We start from the raw sequence: 18,861 nt of genomic DNA, 5'->3' as shown, positions 1-18,861 counted from the left end.
TAATGTAAGATTAAGATACAAATCAGAGGTGGGCGACAAATGCTTGAGAAGGACATACAATAAGATGATGTGACCTTTCCATATAACTTCCAGCATACCAGAAGCAATTTTTCATAAATTTGTGCTGACTGTGCTATTTCCATTTGCATTCAATATCTTATTATTAGTAACAATTTTTGTGCCTGGCAGACTTATGTTTATCTGGCGTCTTAACCTACATACAACGCACGATCTCCCATCTGTAAAACAGCTGCATTACATGCAAAGCAATTTTTAGATACATTTAGAAATAAAAAAAACGTGTCTTATACCCAATATATATGCTATATGTGTGTGTACCTATGTGTAGGTGTGTTTGTGTGTTTATGTATGTACCTATACCAAGGCGGCGAGCTGGCAGAAATGTTAGCAAGCTGGGCATAATGCGTAGCTGTATTTCGTCTGTCGTTACGTTCCGAGTTCAAATTCCACCGAAATCAACTTTGCCTTTCATCCTTTCGGGGTCGATAAATTACGTACCAGTTACACACTGGGGTCGATGTAATCGACTTAAACCCCTTGGTCTGTCCTTGTTTGTCCCCTCTGTGTTTAGCCCCTTGTGGGTAGTAAAGAAATATGTATGTACCTATACCATCATTGTCATCATCATCATCATCATCATTTAACATCCGTTTTTCCATGCTGGCATGGGTTAGATGGTTCTACAGAAACTCTCAAGTTAGAAGATTGCTCAATCCCTGCTGTCTGAATTGGCATGGTTTCTATGGCTGGATGCCCTTCCTAATGCTGATCAGACTACAGAGAGTGTATTGGGTGCTTTTTATGTGGCACCAACAGCAGTGAGGTCACCAAGCAACTTGCTGGGCAGCACCCCACCCCATTCAACTGAGTTGGGGAGCAGTATTGAGGAAGAGTGGGTGGAGAGTGGAGAGGAGAGAGAGTGAAGAGCGAGGGGAGAGTGGAGAAAGGGGGGAGAGTGGAGAGAGAGAAGAGAGTGGAGAGAGAGGGGACAGGCGAGAGAGAGCAGAGAATGGAAAGACTGGAGAGTGAAGAGCAAGGGGTGAGTGGGAGAGAGGGGACAGGGGAGAAAGTGGGGAGAATGGAGAGAGAGGGGAAGTGGAGAGGGGAAAGTGAAGAGAGAGGGGAATGTGGGGGAGAGTGGAGAGAGAAGGGAGAGTGGAAAGAGAAGGCAGAGTGGAGAGTGGAGAGAGAAGGGAGAGTGGAGAGTGGAGAGAGAAGGGAGAGTGGAGAGAGAGGGGAAGTGGAGAGAGGAGAGTGGAGAGAGAGGAGAGGGAAGAGAGAGGGGAAAGTGGGGAGAGTGGAGAGAGAAGGGATAATGGAGAGAGAAGGGAGAGTGGAGAGGGAGGGGAGAGTGGTGAGAGAGGGAAGAGTGGAGGAAGAGGGGTGAGTGGAGAAAGTGGGGAGAGTGGAGAGAGAGGGGAGATTGGGAAGAGTGGAGAGAGAGGGGAGAGTGGAGAGAGTGGGGAGAGTGTATGTATGTATGTATGTATGTATGTATGTATGTGTGTGTGTGTGTGGTGTGTGTGTATATATACACATATATAAATATATATATTCACCCACACACACATTCATATATATTTATATATATATGTATATATATATGCATAAATATATGTATCTAGTTTGTTGGGGCATTTTGCCATTAAGAAATGTATGCACTGGCAATATGATCTTTACATAGTCATATTGCTAATGCATGTTTTCATAGTCAAGAAAAGAATTATATTAAAAAATAAATCTCTTCAACCAGACACCTACTTAAACTGCATATGTGAAATTTTTTGCTTGTGCTCACATGAGAGAAAATATGTGATTGCTTATCTACAAGTTCCACCATGATTATAAATGCTAAGATCTCCATCATCACAACCTGAGAGTTCAGCAAAGTTTTGATCACTCCAAACTAAACACATAAACACGCATACACATATGCATCCACACATGAAGTTAAAATTTGGAAGCTGCCATTACTTCTCTTCAATAACCCTGTACACACATATCAACTGCAACTCACTTTTGCTAGCAATCACCACTCAGGGGTTTTTTTGGAGTGTAAGGAACATAACTTTTGATGAATCCTCCATCTTAATTGCTTCCTGTGACTCTGTTTTGCTTTCTTCACAGGACCCACGAATTGAATTACACTTCCTCCTCTCCAGTAACAGAGAATAGTTGCCCTCTTTTTTTTTCATACTTGCCAACTCTGATGAATGCAATTATTAGATAATCATCTGATTACCTAATATCCTGTGCAAAACCAATTGGTAAAATCAGCTGTGATGCATCTCTAATGCTGTTGTAACAGGATGAGAGATTCCCACACTGGATGGGTGCTGCTCGCATCCTTTACATCAAATATTAATTGAAGAAAGAGTCAAGATTTTCCATTAAGTTCAACAGTATAAATACTTATTCTTTGATTCGTGATATAAACATTTCCTTCCTCTGGGCGAATCGGCAACCTAGGAGCTTATCGGCAGTAGTCAAGTGGAGTGAGTCAATCCTGCCTGTCCAAGCATAGCGAGGATGCGCCACGAGGTAGCAGCTCAAGAGGGCTGCTGGAGACACGTCTGTATCATTCAACTGCTAGCGTCAAAAAAAGAAATACAAAAGAATTTCGCTGCTGCTAGTTTTCTGCGCATGCGCATGAGGGAACTTTCGGCAGGCCTTCCGGAAGATTCCAACCCTGCGCATGCGTGCTGGAGATTTCCAAGATGGCATCATTACACTGTATATTTTGATGATATCTATATCTATGTCTATCTATCTATCTGTCTATCTATCTATCTATCTATCTATCTATCTATGTATATATATATATATATATATATATATATATATATAAAATAATTGATAGGGAAGACAGAGTGTATTGTAAGCTTTATTCAGCAGAGCAATCATTTCAGCTTACATCTGCACAGCTCCCTAGTGAATGAGGAATATATATATATATGTATGTGTGTGTGTGTGTGGGGGGGCAAACCCACGTAGTATATATGCAAATATGTCAAGTTAAACTATTTCTCTATATAGACTGAAATAGATAATGAACAATGCTAATTGAGTTTCAAAACTTATTGAGTTCTCGTCAGTGGTGCCTTCCTCACTTGATCAGTCCCAGAGAAACAAGCTGCCAGTCTGTTTATATATTTAACAAATCCAGTAGTTTCAAAGAAGTGGAGGCATTGATTTGATGAGGACATCAAATTTTGCTTTTAAGTGTTCCTTCAACTAAGCTGGCTAAATAAATCATTAAAGGTGAAACTTGAGGTCGCCATAAAATCAATAAATTTTACTGCTACCAGTTGAAAGCTCCGCATACTGGAAGCCAGCAAGTGTATGGAGTCATCAAGAGAGAATGTACACCATTTTGGGGCCTACCTCTCAAGGGTATCAATGTGTACCACCCCACCCATTCCTCATTGATATGAGGCCCCGCTTGCTTGATCAACTGGTTATTAAATAAGGCTCAATATTCTTCTAGCCATTGCACATTGTCTCTTTTTAACCAAATCCAGTGGCTAGCCTTCTCCACTGTAGTTTGGATATCGGTCATAATGGTATTTACTTTACGATGAGTTAGGCCTAACAATAACAACAGTCGCCTCACACTGTGTCCCACAAATCCTCTACATCCAACTTCGATTGGAAAATGTTCCACTCTCCAGCCTGTCTCTTCATCCATGTTATCTTCATCAGGAACCGTATTTATATATATGCATGCATGCATGTATGTATGTTGTATGTATGTATGTATGTATGTATGTATGTATGTATGATGTATGTATGTATGTATGTATGTATGTATGTGTGTGTGGTGTGTGTGGTGTGTGTGTGTGTGTGTGTGGTGTGTGTGTGTGTGTGTGTGTGTGTGTGTGTGTGTGTGTGGTGTGTGTGTGTGTGTGTATGTATGTATATGTATGCATGCATGCATGCATGCATGTATGTATGTATGTATGATGTATGTATGTATGTATGTATGTATGTATGTATGTATGTATGTGTGTGTGTGTGTGTGTGTGTGGGTGTGTGTGTGTGTTGTGTGGGTGTGTGTGTGTGTGTGTGTGTGTGTGTGGTGTGTGTGTGTGTGTGTATGTATGTATGTATGCATGCATGCATGCATGCATGTATGTATGTATGTATGTATGTATGATGTGACCGCGTGTGTATCGTTGATGATTTTTTTCGTCCGTCTTCTCTTCCTTGGATCTTTCTTTTTCTATGTTTCTGATGAAGAGATCTGCTCGAAATGTTAAATCCTCCTTCTTTCTTTCCTTTCCTGAGCATCCAATAACACTATACTTGTTCCACATCCTTGCGTTGTCGTGTTTTCTTGTGTTGTCGTGTTCATGTATGTATATATGTATGTATGTATGTCAGGTCACTTTCGAGTGCTACTGGTAACATGTAACCCAGTACAACCTGTTGCATGGTCGGGTCGTTGGTGACTTAACCGGCAACCCCACCAAGCTTGCTTGGTGAGGAGGGTGTTTATTGGACACCCTGCGGGATGAAAAACAAAACCCGTCAAAGGGCGGAAGAACTCTTGATAGTCAACGGCCATCCAATAAATGTCTTAAGGCTGTATCAGGTCTTAAGGCCATCCAATAAATGTCTTAAGGCTGTATCAGGTCTTAAGGCCATCCAATAAATGTCTTAAGGCTGTATCAGGTCTTAAGGCCATCCAATAAATGTCTTAAGGCTGTATCATGTGTGGGGGACATAGAAATAATCGGACTGAATACTCGATCGTGCAGTTAAACAATTGGGAGTGAAGGACTCCTAGCCTTTGTTAGGGCATCCTTCTAGGAGAAGGTAACTCAGGTAACTGGGATAACTCCGACATAAAACCTGTGTCTCAGTGGTTACTGATGATGTTGACTTGTTCTTCTTTTCGGATTATGGCTGCTGTTGCTTAGTGAGTGGGATTGACTCAGTGCACAGCCTTTCCTCACTTTAAAAAAAAATCTTCTTGCACGGGCATTGCACGATAACAACATTGATTAAGCTTCGCGCAATGGCCATACTCAATAACAAGGGGGCAGCCATCATGTATGTATGTACGTACGTATGTATGTCTATGTGTGTGTGTCTTTGAGTCTGTGTTTGTCCCCCACCACCTATTGACAACTGGCACTGGTGTGTTTATGTCCTTGTAACTTAGAAGTTCAGCAAAAGAGAGCAATAGAGTAAGTTCCAGGGTTTAAAAATAAAATCCTGGTGTGTTGACTCATTCAACTAAAAAATTCTCCGGTGTGGTTCCCTAGCATGGCTGCAGTCTAATGACTGAAACAAGTTAAAGATAAAAGATTAAAGATTAAATGTGAGTCAAAAATGAGTTAAAAACTGGGTAACATAAATCGCTTATGAACAGGGAGATATTTATAATAATTACAGCAATGGTAAAAAGCCTTTTTCGAAACCAAGTTTAAGGAAACATGTTGTGAATGATAAGAATTTAAATTTAAAATTAAGATTACGTGGAATGAGTATAAAAGAAAACAAATAGTATATGAATAATTAAAGAAGCTTGCTATAAAGAAAAGAAAGTGGAGGGAATGCCAAAGCAGGCAAGGAAGAAAGAGAAGTGGAAGTGAAGAATGGAAAGAGAGAGAGGGAGAGAGAGGGAAAGAGAGGGGGAGGTGAGAAGAAAATGAAAAGAAGAAAAGAGGAAGTCTTTTATCTTTTGTCTTTCGCTTGTCTTAGTCTTTAGACTGTGGCCATGCTGGGGTACCACCTTGCAGAAATTTTAGTCAAATGAATTGGCTTCAGGATTTTATTATTATTCTTTTAAAGCCTGGTATTTATTCTATTGGTCTCTTTTCCAGAGATGTTAAGTTAAGGGGATGTAAACACACCAACACTGGTTGGCAAACTGTAGTGGAAGGAGGAGAGACAAACACAGGCACAAACACACACACACAAACATGCACATACAACAGGCCTCTTTCAGTTTTTGTCAACCAGATCCACCCACAAGGCTTTGGTCAGCCCAAGACTATAGTAGAAGATATGTGCTCAATGTACCATGCTGTGGGACTGAACCTGGAACTACGTAGTTGGGAAGGGAGCTATTTTAACCCTTTAGCAATAAAACCAGCCATATCTGGCCAAAATATTCTACATGTTTTATGTTCAAACTGACCAGATCTGGCCCCTTACACCAACCCTACAATATCATTCTAAAATTTACAGTTACCTCTTCAAAACCTCAAAGCTATAAGTTAATGCATGACTGATATAAAACACCGACAATAAATAAGCCTTACTTCAGATAGAATAATGTGAAGTAGTGGGACCCGTGAATATTTCACAGAATTAATGGTAAACTTATTGGGTTATTTTTGAAAACTTTATCCAAAAAAACCGAAAGCGTAGTCTGTGTCGTGTCTGTTTCAAAAGATAGTCGCTCATCTGATAATCATTGAAAAGTGAAGGAAATTGGAATACGATGATTGCTTAATGCACTTTATCTATACATTTTATATACTTTATGTGAAATTTTATAGTCTTAATACACAATGCTCCTTTTCTTTCGCTCTCACTCTTTGCCTTACCCTCTTTTTCTCTTTCCTTTTTCTTTCACTCTTTGCCTTTCGCTTCAACTAACCACGTGAAAGCGTTACAGATGTGCTAAGTAACAGAAGAAAGAAAAACTTATTTAAAAATAAATTTACACATTTCACTCACCACCACCTCCCCTCCTTCTCCCCTTCAACAAATCGTGTTGAAGCATTACGGATGGGCCAAGTAATGGAGCGACAAGAAGACTTATCATAAGATGCTGAAGGGTTAAAAGATACTGTTAGTTACAAAGTTACAATTGACAATTTGTATGAAATATGGACAGACAACATAGGGGAGGTGGGAGCAATTAGAAAGAATGAAAGAGGCAGAGAAATATAGAACTTAAATATAGAACTGTGCAACACATGTAACATGAATTTGATCATGATTTCAAACTTTGGCACACGGCCAGCAAGTTTGGGTGAGCCACTCTCCGGCTATCTATCTGCGGCTTTATATAGCTATGGTGTGGAGGCGCAATGGCCCATTGGTTAGGGCAGCGGACTCGCGGTCATAGGATCGCGGTTTCGATTCCCAGACCGGGCGTTGTGAGTGTTTATTGAGCGAAAACACCTAAAGCTCCACGAGGCTCCAGCAGGGGATGGTGGTGATCCCTGCTGTACTCTTTCACCACAACTTTCTCTCACTCTTACTTCCTGTTTCTGTTGTACCTGTATTTCAAAGGGCCGGCCTTGTCACTCTCTGTGTCACGCTGAATGTCCCCGAGAACTACATTAAGGGTACACGTGTCTGTGGAGTGCTCAGCCACTTACACGTTAATTTCACGAGCAGGCTGTTCTGTTGATTCGGATCAACCGGAACCCTCATCGTCATAACCGACGAAGTGCTTCCATCCATCCATAGCTATGGTATGACCTCACCTGGAATTTGCATCACCGGTCTGGAACCCCTATCTTGCCCAGGACATTAATCATCTGGAAGCCGTTCAACAATGTGCAACCAAGACAATACCCTCCATCAGGCATTTGCCATATTCTGAACGTCTTACTTCCCTGGGCATGGATGCATTGAAACTCCGACGTCTGGCAGGTGACTTGGCAGACACCCATAAAATTATTAACCATCTTACAAACAATAACTCTGAGCACCTTTTCAAACTCCATCTGTCTAACACCCATAGACATGTTTACAAAGTCAGAAAGCAGCACAGCTCCCATGACTTTCAGAAACATTTTTTCATGTTAAGAGTTGCTGAAGTGTGGAACAAACTGCCCGCATCAGTTGTTAGTTGTCGGATCACTGCATCCTTCAAAACTTCCATGCTTTCTGAGATTCACCAACACTATACCTGATTTTCTCCCTTCCATACACATGCAAGCATGTACCTGACTCATACACTGTTCACTTCCCAGACATTTGTACATTACTGCATATACTTTATACGCACTTTTGACAAGTTGTGGTGCACCTGAGCACTGTATACAATAATTTCATTATTATTATTATTTATAAGTTGTTTACATCAACCCCAGTGCTCAACTGGTGCTCATTTCATCAACCCCCAAAAGGCAAAATTGACCTAAGCAGAATTTGAACTCAGAGAGTAAAGAAATACCTATTTCTTTATTACCCACAAGGGGCTAAACATAGAGGGGACAAACAAGGACAGACATAGGTATTAAGTTGATTACATTGACCCAGTGCATAACTGGTACTTAATTTATCGACCCCGAAAAGGATGAAAGGTAAAGTCAACCTCGGCAGAATTTGAACTCACAACGTAACGGCAGACGAAATACTGTTAAGTATTTCGCCCGACGTGCTACCGTTTCTGCTAGCTCGCCGCCTTACTCAGAGAGTAAAGAAATACCATTAAGTATTTTGTCTGGCAGGCTAACAATTTTGGCAGCTCGCCTTATATAATAATAATAGTGGTTTCACATTTTGGCACAAGGCTAGCAATTTAAGTGGAGGGGTAAGTCAATTTCATCAACCCCAGTGCTCAACTGGTACTTATTCGACCTTGGTGGATTTTGAACTCAAAGCGAAAAGATGGGTGAAATACTGCTAAGCATTTTATCCAGCATGCTAACAATTCTGCCAGCTCACCACATTATAACCTCTTTTTACTCTCTTTTACTTGTTTCAGTCATTTGACTGTGGCCATGCTGGAGCACCGCCTTTAGTTGAGCAAATCGACTCCAGGACTTTATTCTTTGTAAGCCTAGTACTTATTCTATCGGTCTCTTTTGCCGAACCGCTAAGTTACAGGGACCTAAACACACCAACATCAGTTGTCAAGCGATGTCGGTGGGGGGGGGGGACATACAGACACACAAACATATACACACACATAGACACATATATATATATGCTTATATACGATGGGCTTCTTTCAGTTTCTGTCTACCAAATCCACTCACAAGGCTTTGGTTGGCCTGAGGCTATAGTAGAAGACACTTGCCCAAGGTGCCACGCAGTGGGAATGAACCTGGAACCATGTGGTTGGTAAGCAAGCTACTTACCACACAACCACTCATAATAATAATAATAATAATAATAATAATCATCATCATCATCATCATCGTTTAGCGTCCGCTTTCCATGCTAGCATGGGCATGGCTGTGTGGTTAGGGAGCTTTCTTCCTAGCTACATGGTTTCAGGTTCAGTCCCACTGCGTGGCACTTTGGGCAAGTGTCTTCTACTATAGCCCAGAGCTGACTGGAGCTTTGTGATTGAATTCGGTAGGTGGAAGTTATTGCCATGTGTGTATGTGTGCGTATAGCTGCTCAGTGCCTCTCCGAATAATAATAATAATAATAATGGTTTCAAATTTTGGCACAGTGGTGGGGCTAAGTCAATTGCATCAACCAGTACTTATTTTATTGACCCTGAAAGGATGAAAAGCAAAGTTGACTTTGGTAAGATTTGAACTCAGAATGTTAGAACAGATAAAATGTTGCTGATTATTTTTCCCAGTGTGCTAATGATCCTGCCAGCTCGCTGCCCTTGGCATGGGTTTCATAATACCATGCATTCCGTTACTTTGATAGGAAAGCTGAACATCAGGCAATCTTAAGGGGCTCCATTTCAGATATATTTTAAGGTTTACGTCCTTAACCTCTTTCTCCTGAAGCAGTACAGCTATTTATTTATTATCTGGAGGACCATAATATCGGACAGGGGCCCATTCTTTGTTCTAAGCTGCACACAGTTGATATTAAATAAAGGTAAGAAAAAAAAAAGAAGTAAAACTAAAAAAAATAAACATATCATTGAAACATACCTGAGCATTTTTTCCTGTTTGCCTGATATGTTTTTAGTTTTGGAGAGGAAGACACTTCTGTGGCCATTAACGGGCTGTTTTTCCTGCCATAGTAGAATGTCGTATCTGTCTGGAGCCACTGTTTTCTACAGGAAGAAAAAGGAAAAGAATGAAGAAGCATGTATATATCTACCTCCCCCTTCCCCTTCCCTCCCCCATCCCCGTACCCCCTCCTCTTTTTCTCCCTCAGGAGAGAGTACGGATCTTTTCGGTTTGAACGGCAGTTTTTAACATAATTTCTAGGTAACTAAAAAATTTTAAACTTTGTATACTGGTAGAATGTGTTTATAAAATATCTTTTTCTCTTGGCTCTATTGAGAAAATTCTATAGTTTGTAAGATATTTGCTGGGTTTTTTTTTCAATTTCTGCAATTTCAACCAATCAATGACGTCCATTGAGTTAAAAAACATTCTGTGCTGTATGAATATGTCCCTCATTTAAGAAACAGATTGGGTTTATTTACATTTGTGAAGAAAAAAAGATACCCTTCCCCCCACCCCTAACCCTAACCCTAACTAACCCTAACCCTAAAACAGATTGAAATGCAATAGATCGATATTGGGGTCATAATTATGGGTGACAATTTCATATGACACCGCTAGAAAAAACTGCCGTTCAAACCGAAAAGATCCAAGAGTACTACTATTTTAACCCCGGTAGTAACTATACTGAGAAGTAATGTCGATGGGGTTAAAATCGTAGTAACATCAGTTCCTATGGAACAGCCATGTTGAAGTTGTGATAAACATTGCTTCTCAGTGTAGTTGCTACCTTTAATCTCTTGTAGAGATTTTCTAACTATCTAATTTGCTTGTTGCAAGATCAGTGACTTGTTGTCACTTATTTTCTATATATTGCGATCTGAAGCAAATAACTGCCATAAGCCACTTGTGAGGCGCTCCATGTGCTGCCAGGAACCGTTAAAGGGTGGACTGGGAATGCCCTGGCTGATGATGTGCAGACATGCGTTGAGGCTGAGACACATCTGGTGCCACCTGGAGGGTGATAAGGTGTGGAGTCCACTGGTGGAGGAGTTCTTGCCGTGACCGGCCTCTTTGGAGAAATTTAAACCCGGTTTCCTTAAAAGACATAACCTGACTTTATGGCAGAAGGAGTGCCATCGATGGGCAAGGCCGGCAGCGGGAATACCACCTCAGTGTTCTATAGAGGGCTGGTAGAGGCAAAAAATGATGACATCCTAGGAGGGGCTCTGGGATTTGATGAGAACCAACTTGCTAACCTGTTCAGAAAAACATTCAGGCCGGGGTATTTGAACAACTTCCAAAAATCCCTGACCTGGCAGTGCTACAGGAACGCTTTACCTGTTTGCGATAAGTTATCCAGGCACGGAATGTCAGTGCCACCGACGTGTCCAAGATGTGGGCTGGACAATGAAACTGTCCAGCTCACTTTTGTACAATGTCGGGAGCTTTCTAGCTTGATAAGTTATGTTGAACGCATGTTGCATCTGAGATGAGTACAGCTGTCGGCTGGATCTATAATAAAGATGATACCGCCAACTGGACTCTCAAAGGAAGGTAAGGCATGTTTTTACTGTACGATTGCAGTACTGAAAGAGTGTGTCTGGAGGACTAGAATGGAAGGTTCTGTGACAGGGTCCTTCATCTCTGGCCCCTATTTGCTGTCTTACTTCAGATACCATCTGAAGAGCGAAGTGGGGTTGGAGAGGAGGACCCTGCCACTGAGTGAATATGAGAAACGATGGAAGGATGTGACGAGGAAGGTGGGTGTCAGTAACCCAGCTTAATCATTGATGAAAGGAAAAGGTATTTCCTGGGCCTTATAGGCTGCCGGGTTCGATCTTTTTGAACTTTTACTCATTTTCTTTCCTTTTTTTTTCGTTTTTTTAAAAGAAGTTCTAGCTAAAGGTAAAAATTAATCATTACATAAAATATCTTTTAGGTAAATTTTTAACTTAAGGCTCATTAGAACTCATTTGACTTTTTTATATTTGTTTGTCTTGTAATGTCCTTGTCTATGTACGATCAGTTTGATCATAATAAAGATTATATCCTGCCATGAGGATGAGCACAAATAGCTCAAAACCATATGGTCTGATGGTCCTGTTGCTGGAAGATGATAAGGGTTCAGTCCCCTATATATATATATATATTAGTGGCTAGTGTAAGGGAGTTCACTTTTAGTGGATTCCCTCTCATATATGTATTATATTGGGTGCTGATTGTATCAAACAACCAGCTGGAGGAGGCGTTCTCCTGGGGTTAGAATAGTAGAAACGTCAGTTCTTATGGAACAGCCACGACGAAGTGCTGATAAACATTATTTCTTATATAGTGTCCCAAAAAGACACTGATGGGTTTCAATTTTTAATAACTACCTTAATTTTACAAATAGATGCATGAAATTTTCGTGCAATATAAAGGACATAATGGAAATTAATAAGCACAAGTTAAATTTTGCAACACCACTACATAACATATGAAAAATGACATTGCTTTAAATTGTAGCTATTTTCAGCTTCGTACACCCATACTCTTTCCAAACCTGCACCATAACACCCTCAAGAGTTTCAGACCCCACTTCTCTGATTTCTCTGTTGATGTTCTCCTTCAGTTGCACCAGGGTCTCTGGTTTGTTGACATAAAATTTGATTTTTGCGTATTAATTCCCTTTATATTGTATCAAAATTTCATGCATTTATTTGTAAAGTTAAGGAACTTATTGAAAATTGAAACCAACAGTGACTTTTGGGACACCCTGTAAATATATATATATATATTCATACACACACACACACCACACACACACACACACACACACACACACACACACACATATATATATATATATATATATATTATATGTGTGCATACATATATATGTGTGTATGTATGTGTGTGTGTATGTGTGTTTGTTTGTGTGTGTCTTTGTGTCTGTGTTTGTCAACCCACCCCCTTGACAACTTGTGCTTGGCAACTGGTGTTGGTCTGTTTACGTCCCTGATCATCTCAATCAGAGTTTACCTGAAGCTAAACAAGACATGAAGCAAGTCACATGGCTTATAAGAAATAGCTACAATGATTTAAGGCAGTCATTGGCAACCTGCAATCTGCGGGACTTTCTGAATGTCATGCCTTAACGAAAAATTACTTGGATTCTTTTAGTAGTATATCCCGCTTCATAACGTCCCATGTCTCATGCAGTCTGCTTCTAGAATGAAGTTAACCATGTCTGATTTAAAGTAGAAAATGTTATTATAACCCTTTCTACTATAGGCATAAGGCCTGAAATTTGGGGGAGGGGATAGTGGACCCTAGTGTTTCTCTGATATTTAATTTATCGCACCCGAAAGAATGAAGGGCAGAGTCGATCTTGGTGGAATTTGAACTGAGATCGTAAAGACAGATGAAATAGTGCCCAAGAATTTTGCCTGGCCTGCTAACGATTCTGCTAGCTCACCACTTATAATGGCCTGTCTCTTGATACGGATGTGAGTCGGCATCGATTAGAAACCCTGCTTGAAGACTAGGATTCTTCAATCAATAGGTTTTAGTAATAAGTTTTAATAATGGAGAGAGAGAGAGGGGGGGGGAGAGGGAGAGAGAGAAAGAAAGGAAGTTGAATGACGTATTTGAATCAACAATGCGAATTTGACGTCTGTTATCTCCCCTTAACCTTTCCTAACGCACACATGTGCTATTCTAAGTAAATTCCAGTTACAGTGGAACGGACATACTCATTTACTTGTTTCGGTCATTTGATTGCGGCCATGCTGGAGCACCGCCTTTAGTCCAGCAAATCGACCCCAGGACTTATTCTTTGTAAGCCTACTACTTATTCTATCGATCTCCTTTGCCGAACCGCTAAGTTACAGGGACCTAAATACACCAGCATCGGTTGTCAAGCAATGCTAGGGGGACAAACACAGACACACAAACATAAACGCACACACACACACATATATATATAGATATACACGACGGGCTTCTTTTCAGTTTCCGTCTACCAAATCCACTCACAAGGCTTTGGTCGGCCCAAGGCTATAGTAGAAGACACTTGCCCAAGGTGCCATGCAGTGGTAATGAACCTGGAACCATGTGGTTGGTAAGCAAGCTACTTACCACACAGCCACTCCTTGTTAAAAAATATTTATTATCGACAGAGGCACTATTAATACCGAGTGGTAATATTTATCCCTAATCAAACGTGAATGGTCTATTAGAACAAAATATACTGCAGTTGATACCATGAGAGAAACTATCATATTGAACTTTTGGTGCAAAACGCCTTCTTTCACCAAAAAGCCAATATGTGAGTTTCTCACATGGTACCTACCGCAACAAAGTTTGTTCTAACGGAACATCCAGGTTTAAGTGGGGATAAATATTACCCTTGGATATGTAGCATGCATGCCCGACTCCAGACTCCTCAAACAGATCTTTGGTGAACTAATACCCGTGGACATATTTACAAAGTCAGAAAGCAGCACAGCTCCCATGACTTTAGGAAGCATATTTTCACGCTAAGAGTTGCTGAAGCATGGAACAAACTGCCAGCATCGGTTGTTAGTTGTCGGAGCACTGCATCCTTCAAAACTTCCATGCTTTCTGAGATTCGCCAACACTACACCTGATTTCCTCCCCTCCATACACACACAAGCATGTAGCTGACTCATACACTGTTCACTTTCCAGACATTAGTTCATTACTGCATACACTTTATACGCACTTTCTGACAAGTTGTGGTGCACCTGAGCACTGTATACAATAATTTCATTATTATTATTATTATTATTATTATTATTATTATTATTATTATTGAGTGACACTGGGGTAAAATATACGAAGCCCAATATACCCATCATGACTACCCGTCTGATAAGAGTACACCAGGCACATGCATCACAACCATATGTGCGCGACATGGTGATCTCATATCAAGATAAACAGCACATGACCTTGCAGGTGGGGCCCAGTTAGAATTTTCTTCAGGTTGAGAAGCCCATCCCGCTCAAAAGGTCCCTGAATAAGGGTTGTTTAAGGATGTTGAAAGAACCACCCATGTTTCCAGAGGTGAATTATTCAAACCCCAAAGAATCCCTCTCAACACATGGCTATGATGCTCCCCCACTACTTCTGCTCGTGATCAGAGATGCACATATCGTCAGCCACTAAGGGACATGCTTAACTGGTTAAGGTCAAACAACTGACAAGCAAATCTGTGGTATTGAGCAGAATATTTGCTGTAGCCCATCTTTTATAATTATTATTATTATTATTATTATAAATGTTGGATCGTGGTTACGTGGAAGTTCAAAGAAGAGATACACAAACATGCCCGAGACAACCCTGAAAAGGTGTAACTGAAAGCAGTCTACATGAGAACATCTTGTTCGAGATTGCTCACGGTGGCATAGTACTGTTTACTCTGCAGTATTGCACTGTGAATCGGAGAAGCTACAGAGAGGTTGGTTGCTTGGAAAGCAAGTGTCCTAGGGAGGGTCCTAACTTTGACACTGCGAGCTCCCACAGGAACCATGGATTTCATGCTAAAATTGGCTTAATAAACCACCCCAGGACGTAGTACTTCAGACAAAAAGGACGAACCTAATAAGAGTGTTGTAGTTATCTCCCTTTAACGTTTCCTGATACTGAGAGAGAGAGGGAGAGAGGGAGAGAGAGAGAGATGTAGCGGCCAGAAGAAAGAGGTGTGACAGGGGAATCAATGTTGTTTAGCCCCAGGTTGCCTTTGATCCAGCAGGCCTGTAATCATCGATATTTCAACCGCGACCAACCTGTTCTTAATATTCAGACATAATATAACGCAGACTATCTAATGTATCCTTTTATTATTATTTTTCCTTATCTAAAAAAGAAAGAAAGAAAAAGTGTAATTGACTTAAGGGAGATTTGGCTAATACTTCGAAAAGGGCAAATAGAAAGCAGTCTCAATGCGGTCGACAGACCTGCTAGAAATAATAGTCATCTGTCCGCCTTAGTTTATTAAAAAGGAAGAATATATTGTATTATGTTTGAGAAAGGCACAAGTGTCACGAATTGAATGTCTTTCAGGCTCTGTTGCAGTCATGGGCTAACTGTGGCCCACGGCCGTATGCTGCCCACAAGGCTTTCTGAATGGCAGGCCTAAGAAAAATTAATTATCTTGAAGTTTTTAGTGGAGCAGCCCGCCTGATAACGAGCCAAGTGTCATGTGGCCCCTTCTCGAACGAAAAGGGTCGCCCATGCCTGCTCTGTTGCTTAGTCACTGTTGACATTAGGCTAGGCAACAACGACGACGGCGGAGGAAACGCCCCCCCCCCCCCGCCACCAGCAACAACAACAACAATGGATAATTTAATGAACTTGTTCATGGTTGTGTTAGAGTTATCCCCCTTACCCGCATTGTGATTTACGATTACAGCGATCACTTTCCATATCGCGGTTCACCTATCGCGCCCTCAGTACATCGCGGATTTTTCTGGCTAATATGTGTAAATTTATATCGCAGGTTTCTGCTGCCGATAGGTATTTAATAATAAGCCTTTTCACACCTAAAAATTAATAGATTAATAAAAATACAGTACAGTACTGCACTCTATAACACGTTAATTGAAATATATTAAAAGAAAATATGCAGTGCACAATGTATGAGTAAACAAAGAATCACACATACTGTATGGAAAACGAAACTCGGGAGGCGAGTGTGTGGTGGTGTTTTACAGTACAGTACTGTTTATATTGCAACACCAGAGGGCGCACACTCTCCTACCCTGATGTAATCTCCAGGGATACAGGCATCCAGCAACAGGACCTCCGTAATGCTATGGTGGACCGTGAAGTCTGGCGCAACATAGTAAATTCCATTGTCTCGACCACGGTCGAACAATGATGATGATTATTATATTGAAACTCCGACGTCTGGCAGCTGATTTGGCAGACACCCATAAAATTATCAACCATCTTACAAACAATAACTCTGAGCACCTTTTCAAACTCTACCTGTCTAACATCCGTGGACATGTTTACAAAGTCAGAAAACAGCACAGCTCCCATGACTTTCAGAAACATTGTTTCACGCTAAGAGTTGCTGAAGCATGGAACAAACTGCCGGCATCAGTTGTTAGTTGTTGGAGCACTGCATCCTCCAAAACTTCCATGCTTTCTGAGATTCACCAACACTACACCTGCTTTTCTCCCCTCCATACACACACAAGCATGTATCTGGCTCATACACTGTTCACTGCCCAGACATTTGTACATTACTGCATATACTTTATACGCACTTTCTGACAAGTTGTGGTGCACCTGAGCACTGTATGCAATAATTTCATTACTATATTATTATTATACTTCACAAATGTTCACCTATCACAGGGGGTTTTGGAACGTAACACCCATGGTAGTGGAAGGATTACAGTAATTACAAAATTTCCAAATTACCTTTCAGAATTACTTCTCCATTTAGTTTTTAATCAATTTAAATTTCACAGTTCACTCCCTTGCTACGAATTGCCATTAAACATTATCTGCTCCTCGTTTGCATCTAGAAATTGAGGCGTACATATTGGCTTTTTAAGATTATCTTTCACTTGTTTCACTCATTGGCCTGTGGTCACGCTGAGGCACTGCTTTAAAGGATTTTAGTCAAATGAATTGACCCCCCAGAACTAATCTAAGTCTCATACATACTTATTGTAGTGTCTACTATAGGCACAAGGCCTGAAATTTGTGGAGAGGGGCTAAGTCGATTACATCGACCTCAGTGCATAACTGGTACTTCTTTTATCCACCCCAAAAGACTGAAAGACAAAGTTGACCTTGGTGGAATTTGAACTCAGAACATAAAGACTCGCAAAATACTGCTAAGCATTTCGCCCCACGTGCTAATGATTCTGCCAGCTCACTGCCTTTAATAGCACTAATTTTAAATTTGTAATTAAGGCAGCAAGTTGACAGAACCATTGGCACATTGGGCAAAATGCTTAGCAGCATTTTGGCTGTCTTTTTTTACGTTCTGAGTTCAAACTCTGCTGAAGTCAGCTTTACCTTTCACGTTTTAAGGGTTGATAAAATAAGTACCAGTTGAATACTGGGGGTGATCGAAATGACTTAGCCCCACCCCTGAAATTGCTGGCCTTATGCCAAAATTTGAAGCCAATACAAGATTGTAAGCAGCCAGAATCATTAGCACACCAGACAAAATGCTTAGCAGCGTTTCATGTGTCACTATGTTCTGAGGTCAAATTTCACCAAGGTTGTCTTAGCCTTGCATCATTTTGGGATTGATAAAATAAGTATCATAGGTACAGGAATGGCTGTGTGGTAAGTAGCTTGTTTACCAACCACATGGTTCCGGGTTCAGTCCCACTGCGTGGCATCTTGGGCAAGTGTCTTCTGCTATAGCTTCGGGCCGACCAAAGCCTTGTGAGTGGATTTGGTAGACGGAAAATTAAGAAGCCTGTCGTATATATGTATATATATATATATATATATATATGTATGTATGTGTGTGTATATGTTTGTGTGTCTGTGTTTGTCCCCCTAGCATTGCTTGACAACCGATGCTGGTGTGTTTACGTCCCCGTCACTTAGCGGTTCGGCAAAAGAGACAGATAGAATAAGTACTGGGCTTACAAAGAATAAGTCCCGGGGTCGATTTGCTCGACTAAAGGCGGTGCTCCAGCATGGCCGCAGTCAAATGACTGAAACAGGTAAAAGAGTAAAAAAGTAAGGGCCTCAGGTTGATGCAGTTGACTTAGCCCCCTCCCTCAAAATAGCTGACCTTGTGCTAAAATTTGAAGCCAATACTAAATATACAATATCTTTATATATAAAAGTAAGGTTGTGTGTCTGTCTCCAACGATTTAGATTCCTAACTACTCCCACATTTTGCGGTGCAGTTTAACCAAAACCGGGTATCTTATAGTCGTGATTCATATCGAGCCCTTCTGGGTATTAGCGCGTGTCTACGATGAGTCTACGATTTAAAAAAAAATTTACC

The 18,861-nt window shown here is 40.9% G+C and overlaps 1 protein-coding gene across 2 annotated transcripts in view; it reads right to left on the bottom strand.

The window, feature by feature from the left end:
* The window catches only part of LOC115224094 (lymphocyte expansion molecule-like), a 78,526-nt gene that overhangs the window by 9,006 nt on the left and 50,659 nt on the right, over positions 1–18,861 (bottom strand). For both annotated transcript variants that reach the window (XM_036512865.1, XM_036512866.1), the window contains exon 10: positions 9,840–9,964. In XM_036512865.1, the coding sequence (XP_036368758.1) occupies positions 9,840–9,964 (125 nt within the window). The remainder of the gene's footprint in view (positions 1–9,839; positions 9,965–18,861) is intronic.

The sequence above is a fragment of the Octopus sinensis genome, linkage group LG24 (genome assembly GCF_006345805.1).
Source record: "Octopus sinensis linkage group LG24, ASM634580v1, whole genome shotgun sequence".
NCBI classification, from domain to species: Eukaryota; Metazoa; Mollusca; class Cephalopoda; order Octopoda; family Octopodidae; genus Octopus; species Octopus sinensis.
The sequence above is the reverse complement of the archived record's forward strand: the minus strand, read 5'-3'. Positions and strand labels throughout refer to the sequence as shown.